We start from the raw sequence: 14285 nt of genomic DNA, 5'->3' as shown, positions 1-14285 counted from the left end.
CTGGGATCCCCCCCCCAAGGTCACCCCTGCCCCACACATTGGAGGGGTCTCTATGGGTGCTGCCTGCACCCATGGGTGCCCCCTGCCCGTCGCCCATCCCAGGCCCCCCCACGGGACCCCCCCGCCCCGCCCCCGACATTGGATCCGGTTGTAACCGGATCGGGCCTAAAAATACCTTGGGGGGGGGTTTGAATTGCCCTGAGCCAGCGGATCTGTGACCCCCCCGCGCCCCATAGGGGGGTCCTGGACCCCCCACACCCCCATATCTGGATGCCCTCCCCTATATAGGTCTCCCCCCCCATATCCTGCTGCTCCCCCATAGCTGAGTGCACCCCCACTCCCCAGCACCCCATAAGTGGGTCCCCCCATTCCTGACACCCCCATAGCAGAGTGACCCCCCCCCCCATCACCCTATATAGGGGTCCCCATGTGGTTGCCCCCACCCCCTCTATGGGTGCCCCCCCCATGCATGGGGGTCACCGGGGGGGGTCCCCATGGCAGGTGTGGGACACCGGACACCGGAGGGGGCGGCTCCGGGGGGGGGGGGGGGTTACCGGGGGGGGGGTCACGTGTTGGGAGGGGCTGGGGGCGCCCATAAGAGCCGGGACCGGAGCCGCTGCCGCCGCCTGCACCCCCCCGGTACCGACCTGACCCGAGCTGCTCAAGGTAACCCCCCCTATGGACCCCCCCATGGACACCCCCTATGGACCCCCCCCCATAGACACCCCCTATGGACCCCCCCATGGACACCCCCTATGGACCCCCCCATGGACCCCCCCTATGGACCCCTCCATTGACACCCCCTATGGACCCCCCCATGGACACCCCCTATGGACCCCTCCATTGACACCCCCTATGGACCCCCCCATGGACACCCCCTATGGACCCCCCCATTGACACCCCCTATGGACCCCTCCATTGACAGCCCCTATGGACCCCCCCATGGACACCCCCTATGGACCCCCCCCCCATGGACCCCCCCTATGGCCCCCTCCATTGACAGCCCCTATGGACCCCCCCATGGACACCCCCTATGGACCCCCCCATGGACACCCCCTATGGACCCCCCCCCATGGACACCCCCTATGGACCCCCCCCCCATAGACACCCCCTATGGACCCCCGCATGGACACCCCCTATGGACCCCCCCATGGACACCCCCCCCCATGGACACCCCCTATGGATCCCCCCATAGACACCCCCAATGGACCCCTCCATAGACACCCCCTATGGACCCCCCCATGGACACCCCCTATGGACCCCCCCCCATGGACACCCCCTATGGAACCCCCATGGACACCCCCTATGGACCCCCCCCCCATGGACACCCCCTATGGACCCCCCCCCCATGGACACCCCCTATGGACCCCCCCCCCCCATGGACACCCCCTATGGACCCCCCCCCCATGGACACCCCCTATGGACCCCTCCATTGACACCCCCTATGGACCCCCCCATGGACACCCCCTATGGACCCCCACCCCATGGACACCCCCTATGGACCCCCCCCCCATGGACACCCCCTATGGACCCCCCCATTGTCACCCCCTATGGACCCCCCCCACATGGATACCCCCACCTGCACCCCCTATGGACACCCCCTATGGACCCCTCCATGGACACCCCCTATGGACCCCCCCACATGGACACCCCCTATGGACCCCTCCATGGACACCCCCTATGGACCCCCCCCCCATGGACCCCCCCATGGACACCCCCTATGGACCCCCCCATGGACACCCCCTATGGACCCCCCCATTGACACCCCCTATGGACCCCCCCCATGGACACCCCCTATGGACCCCCCCATGGACCCCCCCTATGGACCCCTCCATTGACACCCCCTATGGACCCCCCCATGGACACCCCCTATGGACCCCTCCATTGACCCCCCCTATGGACCCCCCCATGGACACCCCCTATGGACCCCCCCATTGACACCCCCTATGGACCCCTCCATTGACACCCCCTATGGACCCCCCCATGGACACCCCCTATGGACCCCCCCCCCATGGACACCCCCTATGGACCCCTCCATTGACAGCCCCTATGGACCCCCCCATGGACACCCCCTATGGACCCCCCCATGGACACCCCCTATGGACCCCCCCCCATGGACACCCCCTATGGACCCCCCCCCATAGACACCCCCTATGGACCCCCGCATGGACACCCCCTATGGACCCCCCCATGGACACCCCCCCCCATGGACACCCCCTATGGATCCCCCCATAGACACCCCCAATGGACCCCTCCATAGACACCCCCTATGGACCCCCCCATGGACACCCCCTATGGACCCCCCCCCATGGACACCCCCTATGGAACCCCCATGGACACCCCCTATGGACCCCCCCCCCATGGACACCCCCTATGGACCCCCCCCCCATGGACACCCCCTATGGACCCCCCCCCCCATGGACACCCCCTATGGACCCCCCCCCCATGGACACCCCCTATGGACCCCTCCATTGACACCCCCTATGGACCCCCCCATGGACACCCCCTATGGACCCCCACCCCATGGACACCCCCTATGGACCCCCCCCCCATGGACACCCCCTATGGACCCCTCCATTGACACCCCCTATGGACCCCCCCCACATGGATACCCCCACCTGCACCCCCTATGGACACCCCCTATGGACCCCTCCATGGACACCCCCTATGGACCCCCCCACATGGACACCCCCTATGGACCCCTCCATTGACATCACAGGGACCGGAGCCCCCCCCCCCATAAATAACTCTGGCCACGCCCCCTCCATGGAGACCTCCCTCCCTTGGGCAAGCCCCGCCCCTTCCCAGTGAGGCCACGCCCACCGGACAAAGCCACGCCCCTGGAGCGGGCTCTGGGTTGCCCCCGGGTCCTAGCGCCGGGACGCGGTGGTGCTGCTGCCGTTGGGCCCCATAGCGCTGAGCCCCATAGCGCTGAGCCCCATAGCGCTGAGCCCCATAGCACCGAGCCCCATAGCGCTCAGCCCCATAGCGCTCAGCCCCATAGCGCTGAGCCCCACAGCGCTGAGCCCCATAGCGCTGAGCCCCACAGCGCTGAGCCCCATAGCACCGAGCCCCACAGCGCTGAGCCCCATAGCGCTGAGCCCCATAGCGCTGAGCCCCACAGCCCTGAGCCCCACAGCTCTGAGCCCCACAGCTCAGCCCCACAGCTCAGCCCCACAGCTCTGAGCCCCATAGAGCTCAGCCCCACAGCCCTGAGCCCCACAGCCCTGAGCCCCACAGCTCTGAGCCCCACAGCACCGAGCCCCACAGCTCTGAGCCCCATAGCGCTGAGCCCCACAGCCCTGAGCCCCACAGCTCTGAGCCCCACAGCGCTGAGCCCCACAGCGCTGAGCCCCACAGCGCTGAGCCCCACAGCTCTGAGCCCCACAGCGCTGAGCCCCACAGCGCTCAGCCCCACAGCCCCGAGCCCCACAGCCCCGAGCCCCACAGCCCTGACCCCACAGCTCTGAGCCCCACAGCTCAGCCCCACAGCCCTGAGCCCCACAGCTCTGAGCCCCACAGCCCTGAGCCCCACAGCGCCGAGCCCCACAGCGCTCAGCCCCACAGCACCGAGCCCCATAGAGCTCAGCCCCACAGCTCTGAGCCCCATAGAGCTCAGCCCCACAGCCCTGAGCCCCACAGCCCTGAGCCCCACAGCTCTGAGCCCCACAGCCCTGAGCCCCACAGCACCGAGCCCCATAGAGCTCAGCCCCACAGCACCGAGCCCCACAGCTCAGCCCCACAGCTCTGAGCCCCACAGCGCTCAGCCCCACAGCCCTGAGCCCCACAGCCCTGAGCCCCACAGCGCCGAGCCCCACAGCTCTCAGCCCCACAGCCCTGAGCCCCACAGCACCGAGCCCCACAGCACCGAGCCCCACAGCACCGAGCCCCATAGCGCTGAGCCCCACAGCCCTGAGCCCCACAGCCCTGAGCCCCACAGCGCTGAGCCCCATAGCACCGAGCCCCATAGCGCTGAGCCCCATAGCACCGAGCCCCATAGCGCTGAGCACCACAGCGCTGAGCCCCACAGCACCGAGCCCCACAGCTCTGAGCCCCACAGCTCTGAGCCCCACAGCCCTGAGCCCCACAGCTCTGAGCCCCACAGCTCTCAGCCCCACAGCTCTGAGCCCCACAGCCCTCAGCCCCACAGCTCAGCCCCACAGCTCTGAGCCCCACAGCTCTGAGCCCCACAGCCCCGTGCCCCACAGCGCTCAGCCCCACAGCTGAGCCCCACACCCCTGAGCCCCATAGCCCTGAGCCCCACAGCGCTCAGCCCCATAGAGCTCAGCCCCACAGCTCAGCCCCACACCCCTGAGCCCCATAGCCCTGAGCCCCACAGCGCTCAGCCCCATAGCGCTGAGCCCCACAGCCCCGACCCCACCTCTGCCCCCCCCGCAGCCTCCACGATGCCCTTCAGCAACACCCACAACAAGTACAAGCTCAAGTTCTCGGCCGAGGAGGAGTTCCCGGATCTGTCCAAGCACAACAACCACATGGCCAAGGTGCTGACCCCGGCTCTGTACCAGCGGCTGCGGGACAAGGAGACCCCGAGCGGCTTCACCCTGGACGATGTCATCCAGACCGGCGTGGACAACCCGGGTGGGTGACACGCTGGGTCCTAGTGCCCTGTCCGTGTACCGCACCGGGTCCTAGTGCCCTGTCCTTGTGTCACACCGGGTCCTAGTGCCCTGTCCCTGTACCGCACCGGGTCCTAGTGCCCTGTACTGCACCGGGTCCTAGTGCCCTGTGCTGCACCGGGTCCTAGTGCCCTGTCCTGCACCGGGTCCTAGTGCCCTGTCCCGCACCGGGTCCTAGTGCCCATCCCTGTACCACACTGGGTCCTAGTGCCCATCCCTGTGTCACAATGGGGTCCTGGTGCCACACTGGGGTCCTGGTGCCCATCCCTGTACCACACCGGGTCCTAGGGCCCTGTCCCGCACCGGGTCCTAGTGCCCATCCTGTGCCACACTGGGTCCTAGTGCCCTGTCCCTGTGTCACACTGGGTCCTAGTGCCCATCCCTGTCCCGCACCGGGTCCTAGTGCCCATCCCTGTACCACACCGGGTCCTAGTGCCCTGTCCCTGTACCACACTGGGTCCTAGTGCCCATCCCTGTACTGCACCGGGTCCTAGTGCCCTGTCCCTGTACTGCACCGGGTCCTAGTGCCCATCCCTGTACCACACTGGGTCCTAGTGCCCTGTCCCTGTCCCGCACCGGGTCCTAGTGCCCATCCCTGTACTGCACCGGGTCCTAGTGCCCTGTCCCTGTACTGCACCGGGTCCTAGTGCCCATCCCTGTACCACACTGGGTCCTAGTGCCCTGTCCCTGTACCGCACCGGGTCCTAGTGCCCTGTCCCTGTACCACACCGGGTCCTAGTGCCCATCCCTGTACCGCACCGGGTCCTAGTGCCCATCCCTGTACCGCACCGGGTCCTAGTGCCCTGTCCCTGTACCACACTGGGTCCTAGTGCCCGTCCCTGTGTCACACCGGGTCCTAGTGCCCTGTCCCTGTACTGCACCGGGTCCTAGTGCCCTGTCCCTGTGCCACACTGGGTCCTAGTGCCCTGTCCCTGTGCTGCACCGGGTCCTAGTGCCCTGTCCCTGTGCCACACTGGGTCCTAGTGCCCTGTCCCTGTACTGCACCGGGTCCTAGTGCCCTGTCCTGCACCGGGTCCTAGTGCCCTGTCCCTGTCCCGCACCGGGTCCTAGTGCCCATCCCTGTCCCTGTGCCACACTGGGTCCTAGTGCCCTGTCCCTGTACTGCACTGGGTCCTAGTGCCCTGTCCCTGTCCCACACCGGGTCCTAGTGCCCATCCCTGTAACACACTGGGTCCTAGTGCCCATCCTGTGCCGCACTGGGTCCTAGTGCCCATCCCTGTCCTGCACCGGGTCCTAGTGCCCATCCCTGTACCGCACCGGGTCCTAGTGCCCTGTCCCTGTACCGCACCGGGTCCTAGTGCCCTGTCCCGTACCGGGTCCTAGTGCCCTGTCCCTGTCCCGCACCGGGTCCTAGTGCCCTGTCCCTGTCCCGCACCGGGTCCTAGTGCCCATCCCTGTACCACACCGGGTCCTAGTGCCCTGTCCCTGTACCGGGTCCTAGTGCCCTGTCCCTGTGCCGCACCGGGTCCTAGTGCCCATCCTGTGTCACACTGGGTCCTAGTGCCCTGTCCCTGTGTCACACTGGGTCCTAGTGCCCTGTCCCTGCACCACACTGCGGTCCTAGTGCCCATCCCTGTACCGCACCGGGTCCTAGTGCCCATCCTGTGTCACACTGGGTCCTAGTGCCCTGTCCCTGTGCTGCACCGGGTCCTAGTGCCCATCCCTGTACCGCACCGGGTCCTAGTGCCCTGTCCCTGTGCCACACTGGGTCCTAGTGCCCTGTCCCTGTCCCGCACCGGGTCCTAGTGCCCTGTCCCTGTCCCGCACCGGGTCCTAGTGCCCTGTCCCTGTCCCGCACCGGGTCCTAGTGCCCATCCCGGTGCCTCTGCTCCGTGTCCCCAGGCCACCCGTTCATCATGACCGTTGGCTGCGTGGCCGGGGACGAGGAATCGTACGAGGTGTTCAAGGAGCTCTTTGACCCGGTGATCCAGGACCGGCACGGGGGATACAAACCCACCGACAAGCACCGAACCGACCTCAACCACGAGAACCTCAAGGTGGGGGTCAGGGGGGATGAGAACCCTTTGGGGTCCTCTTAGGGATGGGGGGGTCAGGGGGGATGTGGGGCTGAGAACCCTTTGGGGTCCTCTTAGGGATGTGGGGCTGAGAACCCTTTGGGGTCCTCCTAGGGATGGGAGGGTCACGGGGGATGTGGGGCTGAGAACCCTTTGGGGTCCTCTTAGGGATGGGGGGGTCCAGGGGGGATGTGGGGCTGAGAACCCTTTGGGGTCCTCTGAGGGATGGGGGGGTCAGGGGGGATGTGGGGCTGAGAACCCTTTGGGGTCCTCTTAGGGATGGGGGGGTCAGGGGGATGTGGGGCTGAGAACCCTTTGGGGTCCTCTTAGGGATGGGGGGGGTCAGGGGGATGTGGGGCTGAGAACCCTTTGGGGTCCTCTTAGGGATGGGGGGGTCAGGGGGATGTGGGGCTGGAGGAATGGGGGGGGTTATAGGGGATATGTGTGGGGCTAAAGGGGGGTCCCTGCAGGGGTCTATGGGGCCGGTGTGGGTCTGACGGGCGCTATGGGGCAGGGAGGGGAGGACCTGGACCCCAAGTACGTGCTGAGCAGCCGGGTCCGGACCGGCCGCAGCATCCGGGGGTACTCGCTGCCCCCCCACTGCAGCCGCGGCGAGCGCCGAGCCATCGAGAAGCTGTCGGTCAACGGTGAGGGGCGGGGCTTAACGCGAGGGGGCGTGGTTTGTTAATGAGGGGCGGGGCGTATGCAGATGAGGGTGCGTGATGTGTAAGGGGCGCTGCTTAACGCTATGGGGCCGTGGGTTGAGAAGGGGAGGGGCTTGTGGGTGGCGAGGGCGTGGTTAAGGACAAGGGGCGTGGCTTGCATGCAAGGGGCGTGGCTTGTATGCAAGGGGCGTGGCTTGCACGCAAGGGGGCGTGGCTTGCGTGCAAGGGGCGTGGTTTGTGTGCAAGGGGCGTGGCTTGTCCTTGGGACTTGCTCTTTGCATGGAGGCGACGCCTGCGTACGGGGGGCGTGGCTTGCGTGCAAGGGGCGTGGCTTGTGCCTATCGCTAGAGCCAATGCTGTTGATTGGGGGCGTGGCTTGTCTCCATGTGGGCGTGGTCTGGCGCTATGTGGGCGTGGTTTGGCTCAATGTAGGCGTGGCTTAACTCCTTTATGGGCGTGCTGTGTGTGGGCGTGGCTTAGCCCATTTATAGGCGTGGTTTGTCTGCATGTGGGCGTGGCTTATCCCCGTTGTGTGCGTGGCTTAGTCATTGATGGGGTGGTTGTATCAATGTGGGCGTGGTTTGCCTGCATGTGGGCGTGGCTTGTCCCCATTGTGGGCGTGGTTTACCCCATTGTGGGCGTGGCTTATCCCCATTGTGTGCGTGGCTTATCCCCGTTGTGGGCGTGGCTTAGTAATTGATGGGGTGGTTGTATCTATGTGGGTGTGGTTTGCCTGCATGTGGGCGTGGCTTATCCCCATTGTGGGCGTGGCTTGTCCCCATTGTGGGCGTGGCTTGCCCCCGTCGTGGGCGTGGCTTGCCCCCATTGTGGGCGTGACTTATCCCCATTGTAGGCGTGGCTTGCCCCCATCGTGGGCGTGGCTTGGCCCCATTGTGGGCGTGGCTTGCCCCCATTGTGGGCGTGGCTTGGCCCCATTGTGGGCGTGGCTTACCCCCATTGTGGGCGTGGCTTACCCCATTGTGGGCGTGGCTTACCCACATTGTGGGCGTTACTTGCCCCCATTGTGGGCGTGGCTTGGCCCCATTGTGGGCGTGTCTTGGCCCCGTTGCGGGTGTGTGCACCTGAGTGTGTGTCCCCCAGCTCTCAACAGCCTGGAAGGGGAGTTCCGGGGTCGGTACTATCCCCTCCGCGCCATGACGGAGCAGGAGCAGCAGCAGCTCATTGATGACCATTTCCTGTTCGATAAACCTGTGTCCCCTCTGCTGCTGGCGTCCGGCATGGCCAGAGACTGGCCTGATGCCAGGGGCATCTGGTGAGGGGGCATGGGGGGCAATGGGGGGCGATGGGGGGCAATGGGGGGCAATGGGGGGCAGTGGGGGGCAATGGGGGGCAGTGGGGGGCAATGGGGGGCAATGGGGGGCAATGGGGCTGGTGAATGGGGGCAATGGGGAGGCATGGGGGGCAATGGGGGGCAATGGGGGGCAATGGGGAGCCATGGGGGGCAATGGGGATCCATGGGGGGCAATGGGGATGATGAATGGAGGTCAATGGGGAGTGATGAATGGGGGGCAATGGGGATCCATGGGGGGCAATGGGGATCCATGGGGGGCAATGGGGATCCATGGGGGGCAATGGGGCTGACGAATGGGGGTCAATGGGGATGATGAATGGGGGTCAGTGGGGATCCATGGGGGGCAATGGGGATGATGAATGGGGGTCAGTGGGGATCCATGGGGGGCAATGGGGATCCATGGGGGGCAATGGGGATGGTGAATGGGGGTCAATGGGGAGTGATGAATGGGGGTCAGTGGGGATCCATGGGGGGCAATGGGGACTGATGAATGGGGTCAATGGGGACTGATGAATGGGGGTCAGTGGGGATCCATGGGGGGCAATGGGGAGCCATGGGGGGCAATGGGGATCCATGGGGGGCAATGGGGATGATGAATGGGGGTCAATGGGGACTGATGAATGGGGTCAATGGGGAGTGATGAATGGGGGTCAGTGGGGATCCATGGGGGGCAATGGGGATCCATGGGGGGCAATGGGGCTGGTGAATGGGGGTCAATGGGGACTGATGAATGGGGTCAGTGGGGAGTGATGAATGGGGTCAATGGGGAGTGATGAATGGAGGTCAATGGGGATGGTGAATGGGGGTCAATGGGGAGTGATGAATGGGGGTCAATGGGCACCTGTGGGTGGGGCTCCATGGGCACCCATGGGTGGGACTCAATGGGGACTCATGAATGGGGTTCAATGGGGACTCATGTAGCGTTCAATAGGCATCCATGGGTGGGTTCAATGGGCACCCATGGATGGGGTTCAACAGGCCCCATTGGCACCCATGCACTGGGGACTCCATCTGAAGGGGTTCCATGGGCCCCATTGGCACCCATACATTGGGGACTCCATCCATAGGGGTTCCATGGCCCCATTGGCACCCATACATTGAGGACTCCATCCATAGGGGTTCCATGGCCCCATTGGCACCCATATATTGAGGACTCCATCTGAAGGGGTTCCATGGGCCCCATTGGCACCCATACATTGAGGACTCCATCCATAGGGGTTCCATGGGCCCCATTGGCACCCATACATTGGGGACTCCATCTGAAGGGGTTCCATGGGCCCATTGGCACCCATACATTGAGGACTCCATGTGAAGGGGTTCCATGGGCCCCATTGGCACCCATACATTGAGGACTCCATCCATAGGGGTTCCATGGCCCCATTGGCACCCATACATTGAGGACTCCATCTGAAGGGGTTCCATGGGCCCATTGGCACCCATACATTGAGGACTCCATCTGAAGGGGCTCCATGGCCCCATTGGCACCCATACATTGAGGACTCCATCCATAGGGGTTCCATGGGCCCCATTGGCACCCATACATTGGGGACTCCATCTGAAGGGGTTCCATGGGCCCCATTGGCACCCATACATTGAGGACTCCATCCATAGGGGTTCCATGGCCCCATTGGCACCCATACATTGAGGACTCCATCTGAAGGGGTTCCATGGGCCCATTGGCACCCATACATTGAGGACTCCATCCATAGGGGTTCCATGGCCCCATTGGCACCCATACATTGAGGACTCCATCCATAGGGGTTCCATGGGCCCATTGGCACCCATACATTGAGGACTCCATCCATAGGGGTTCCATGGGCCCCATTGGCACCCATACATTGAGGACTCCATCTGAAGGGGTTCCATGGCCCCATTGGCACCCATACATTGAGGACTCCATCTGAAGGGGTTCCATGGGCCCATTGGCACCCATACATTGAGGACTCCATCCATAGGGGTTCCATGGCCCCATTGGCACCCATACATTGAGGACTCCATCCATAGGGGTTCAATGGGCCCCATTGGCACCCATACATTGAGGACTCCATCTGAAGGGGTTCCATGGGCCCATTGGCACCCATACATTGAGGACTCCATCCATAGGGGTTCCATGGCCCCATTGCTGTCCCCATAGGCACAATGACAACAAGACCTTCCTGGTGTGGGTGAATGAGGAGGATCATCTGCGGGTCATCTCCATGGAGAAGGGGGGGAACATGAAGGAGGTGTTCAGGCGCTTCTGCGTCGGCCTCAAGAAGGTGTGAGGGGGGTGGGATATAGGGAATGGGGTATGGGATATGGGATATGGGGTATGGGATGTGGGGTATGGGATGTGGGATATGGGGTATGGGATATGGGGTATGGGGTATGGGATGTGGGGTATGGGATGTGGGATATGGGGTATGGGATATGGGGTATGGGGTATGGGATATGGGGTATGGGATGTGGGGTATGGGATGTGGGATATGGGGTATGGGATATGGGGTATGGGATGTGGGATATGGGGTATGGGGTATGGGATATGGGGTATGGGATGTGGGATATGGGATATGGGGTATGGGGTATGGGGTATGGGATGTGGGATATGGGGTATGGGGTATGGGATATGGGGTATGGGATATGGGATCTGGGATATGAGGTATGGGGTATGGGGTATGGGATATGGGGTATGGGATATGGGGTATGGGATATGGGGTATGGGATGTGGGATATGGGGTATGGGGTATGGGGTATGGGATGTGGGATATGGGGTATGGGATGTGGGGTATGGGATGTGGGATATGGGGTATGGGATATGGGGTATGGGATGTGGGATATGGGGTATGAGATATGGGGTATGGGATATGGGGTATGGGATATGGGGTATGGGGTATGGGGTATGGGATGTGGGGTATGGGATGTGGGGTATGGGGTATGGGATATGGGGTATGGGGTATGGGATGTGGGGTATGGGATGTGGGATATGGGGTATGGGATATGGGGTATGGGATGTGGGATGTGGGATATGGAGTATGGGAGATTGCTTATGGGGGATTTGGGGATCCACTGTTTGTTGTTCCTTGCTGGATGTCTCCTGTTGAGTGTCTGTGTTGGTGTCCCCATTACATTCCCCATTACGTTCCCCATTGGGTTCCCCATTGGTCTCCCATTGGATTCCCCATTGGTCTCCCATTGGGTTCCTCATTGGGTTCCTCATTGGTCTCCCTATTGGGTTCCTCATTGGGTTCCTCATTGGGTTCCTCATTGGTCTCCCCATTGTGTTCCCCATTGGTCTCCCATTGGGTTCCTCATTCGTCTCCCATTGGTCTCCCATTGGTCTCCCATTGGTCTCCATTGGTCTCCCATTGGGTCTCCCATTGGTCTCCCATTGATCTCCCATTGATCTCCCATTGGTCTCCCATTGATCTCCCATTGATCTCCCATTGATCTCCCATTGATCTCCCATTGCTCTCCCATTGGTCTCCCATTGGTCTCCATTGATCTCCCATTGCTCTCCCATTGCTCTCCCATTGCTCTCCCATTGATCTCCCATTGGTCTCCCATTGATCTCCCATTGGCCTCCATTGATCTCCCATTGATCTCCCATTGGTCCCCATTGGCCTCCATTGATCTCCCATTGATCTCCCATTGCTCTCCCATTGCTCTCCCATTGATCTCCCATTGATCTCCCATTGATCTCCCATTGCTCTCCCATTGGCCTCCATTGCTCTCCCATTGTTCTCCATTGGTCTCCATTGTTCTCCATTGGTCCCCATTGTTCCCCATTGGTCTCCCATTGGTCCCCATTGGTCCCCATTGTTCCCCATTGGCTGCCGCAGATCGAGGAGATCTTCAAGGCCGCAGGACACCCGTTCATGTGGAACGAGCACCTGGGTTACATCCTGACCTGCCCGTCCAACCTGGGCACGGGGCTGCGGGGGGGGGTCCACGTGCGCCTGCCCAACCTCAGCCAGCACCCCAAGTTCGAGGAGATCCTCACCCGCCTGCGCCTGCAGAAGAGAGGGACAGGTGGGGAGGGGGATGGGGATGGGGATGGGGGGTGTGGGGTGTGGGGATATGGGGTGTGGGATGTGGGATATGGGGATATGGGGTGTGGGATATGGGGTGTGGGATAGGGGACATGGGATATGGGGTGTGGGATATGGGGTGTGGGGTGTGGGGTGTGGGATATGGGGTGTGGGATATGGGGTGTGGGATAGGGGACATGGGATATGGGGTGTGGGGTGTGGGGATGGGAGGTGTGGGGTGTGGGATATGGGGTGTGGGATATGGGGTGTGGGATATGGGGTGTGGGGATGTGGGGTGTGGGATATGGGGTGTGGGATAGGGGACATGGGATATGGGGTGTGGGATATGGGGTGTGGGATATGGGGATATGGGGTGTGGGATATGGGGTGTGGGGATGTGGGGTGTGGGATATGGGGTGTGGGATAGGGAACATGGGATATGGGGTGTGGGATGTAGGATATGGGGATATGGGGTGTGGGATATGGGGTGTGGGGCTGTGGGGTGTGGGATGTAGGATATGGGGTGTGGGATGTAGGATATGGGGATATAGGGTGTGGGATGAGGGATAAGGGCATTGACCCCCATTGTTAACACGCATTGACCCATGTTAACACATGTTAACCCATGTTGTCACATGTTGACCCGTGTTATCACATGTTGACCCGTGTTATCACATGTTAACCCATGTTATCCCATGTTATCACATGTTATCCCATGTTATCCCATGTTAACCCATGTTATCCCATGTTAACCCATGTTATCCCATGTTATCCCATGTTATCCCATGTTATCCCATGTTATCCCATGTTAACCCATGTTATCCCATGTTAACCCATGTTATCCCATGTTATCCCATGTTATCCCATGTTAACCCATGTTATCCCATGTTATCCCATGTTATCCCATGTTAACCCATGTTATCCCATGTTATCCCATGTTAACCCATGTTATCCCATGTTATCCCATGTTATCCCATGTTATCCCATGTTAACCCATGTTATCCCATGTTATCCCATGTTATCACATGTTATCCCATGTTATCCCATGTTATCCCATGTTATCCCATGTTAACCCATGTTATCCCATGTTAACCCATGTTATCCCATGTTAACCCATGTTATCCCATGTTATCCCATGTTATCCCATGTTAACCCATGTTATCCCATGTTAACCCATGTTAACCCGTGTTATCGCTGCCGTGCCAGGCGGGGTGGACACCGCGGCCGTGGGCTCCGTGTTCGACATCTCCAACGCCGACCGCTTGGGGTTCTCGGAGGTGGAGCAGGTGCAGATGGTGGTGGATGGAGTCAAGCTCATGGTGGAGATGGAGAAGAAGCTGGAGCAGAAGCAATCCATTGACTCCATGATCCCTGCCCAGAAGTGAGGGCTCCAGCGCCCGTGGGCTCCGGCAGCACCTATGGGGCTCCAGCACCACCTATGGGTGTCCCACACCAACCTATGGGGCTCCAGCAGCACCTATGGGTGTCCCACACCAACCTATGGGTGTCCCACACTAACCTATGGGGCTCCAGCACCACCTATGGGTGTCCCACACCAACCTATGGGTGCTCAGCAGCACCTATGGGTGCTCAACACCACCTATGGGTGTCCCACACCAACCTATGGG

At 62.0% G+C, this 14285-nt stretch overlaps 1 protein-coding gene across 1 annotated transcript; it reads left to right on the top strand.

The window, feature by feature from the left end:
- The first annotated feature begins 585 nt into the window (after positions 1-585).
- CKM (creatine kinase, M-type) lies at positions 586-14107 on the top strand. Its single transcript, XM_034072173.1, has 8 exons — positions 586-666; positions 4399-4599; positions 6501-6655; positions 7188-7320; positions 8440-8611; positions 10785-10908; positions 12469-12658; positions 13864-14107. Exons 2-8 carry the CDS (start codon positions 4407-4409, stop codon positions 14040-14042), a joined length of 1146 nt encoding a protein of 381 aa, XP_033928064.1. The 5' UTR covers positions 586-666; positions 4399-4406; the 3' UTR covers positions 14043-14107.
- Positions 14108-14285: the final 178 nt, after the last annotated feature.

The sequence above is a fragment of the Melopsittacus undulatus genome, chromosome 24 (genome assembly GCF_012275295.1).
Source record: "Melopsittacus undulatus isolate bMelUnd1 chromosome 24, bMelUnd1.mat.Z, whole genome shotgun sequence".
In the NCBI taxonomy this organism is placed as follows: domain Eukaryota; kingdom Metazoa; phylum Chordata; class Aves; order Psittaciformes; family Psittaculidae; genus Melopsittacus; species Melopsittacus undulatus.
Note: the sequence above shows the minus strand (reverse complement) of the source record. Positions and strands in the feature narration are given on the sequence as shown.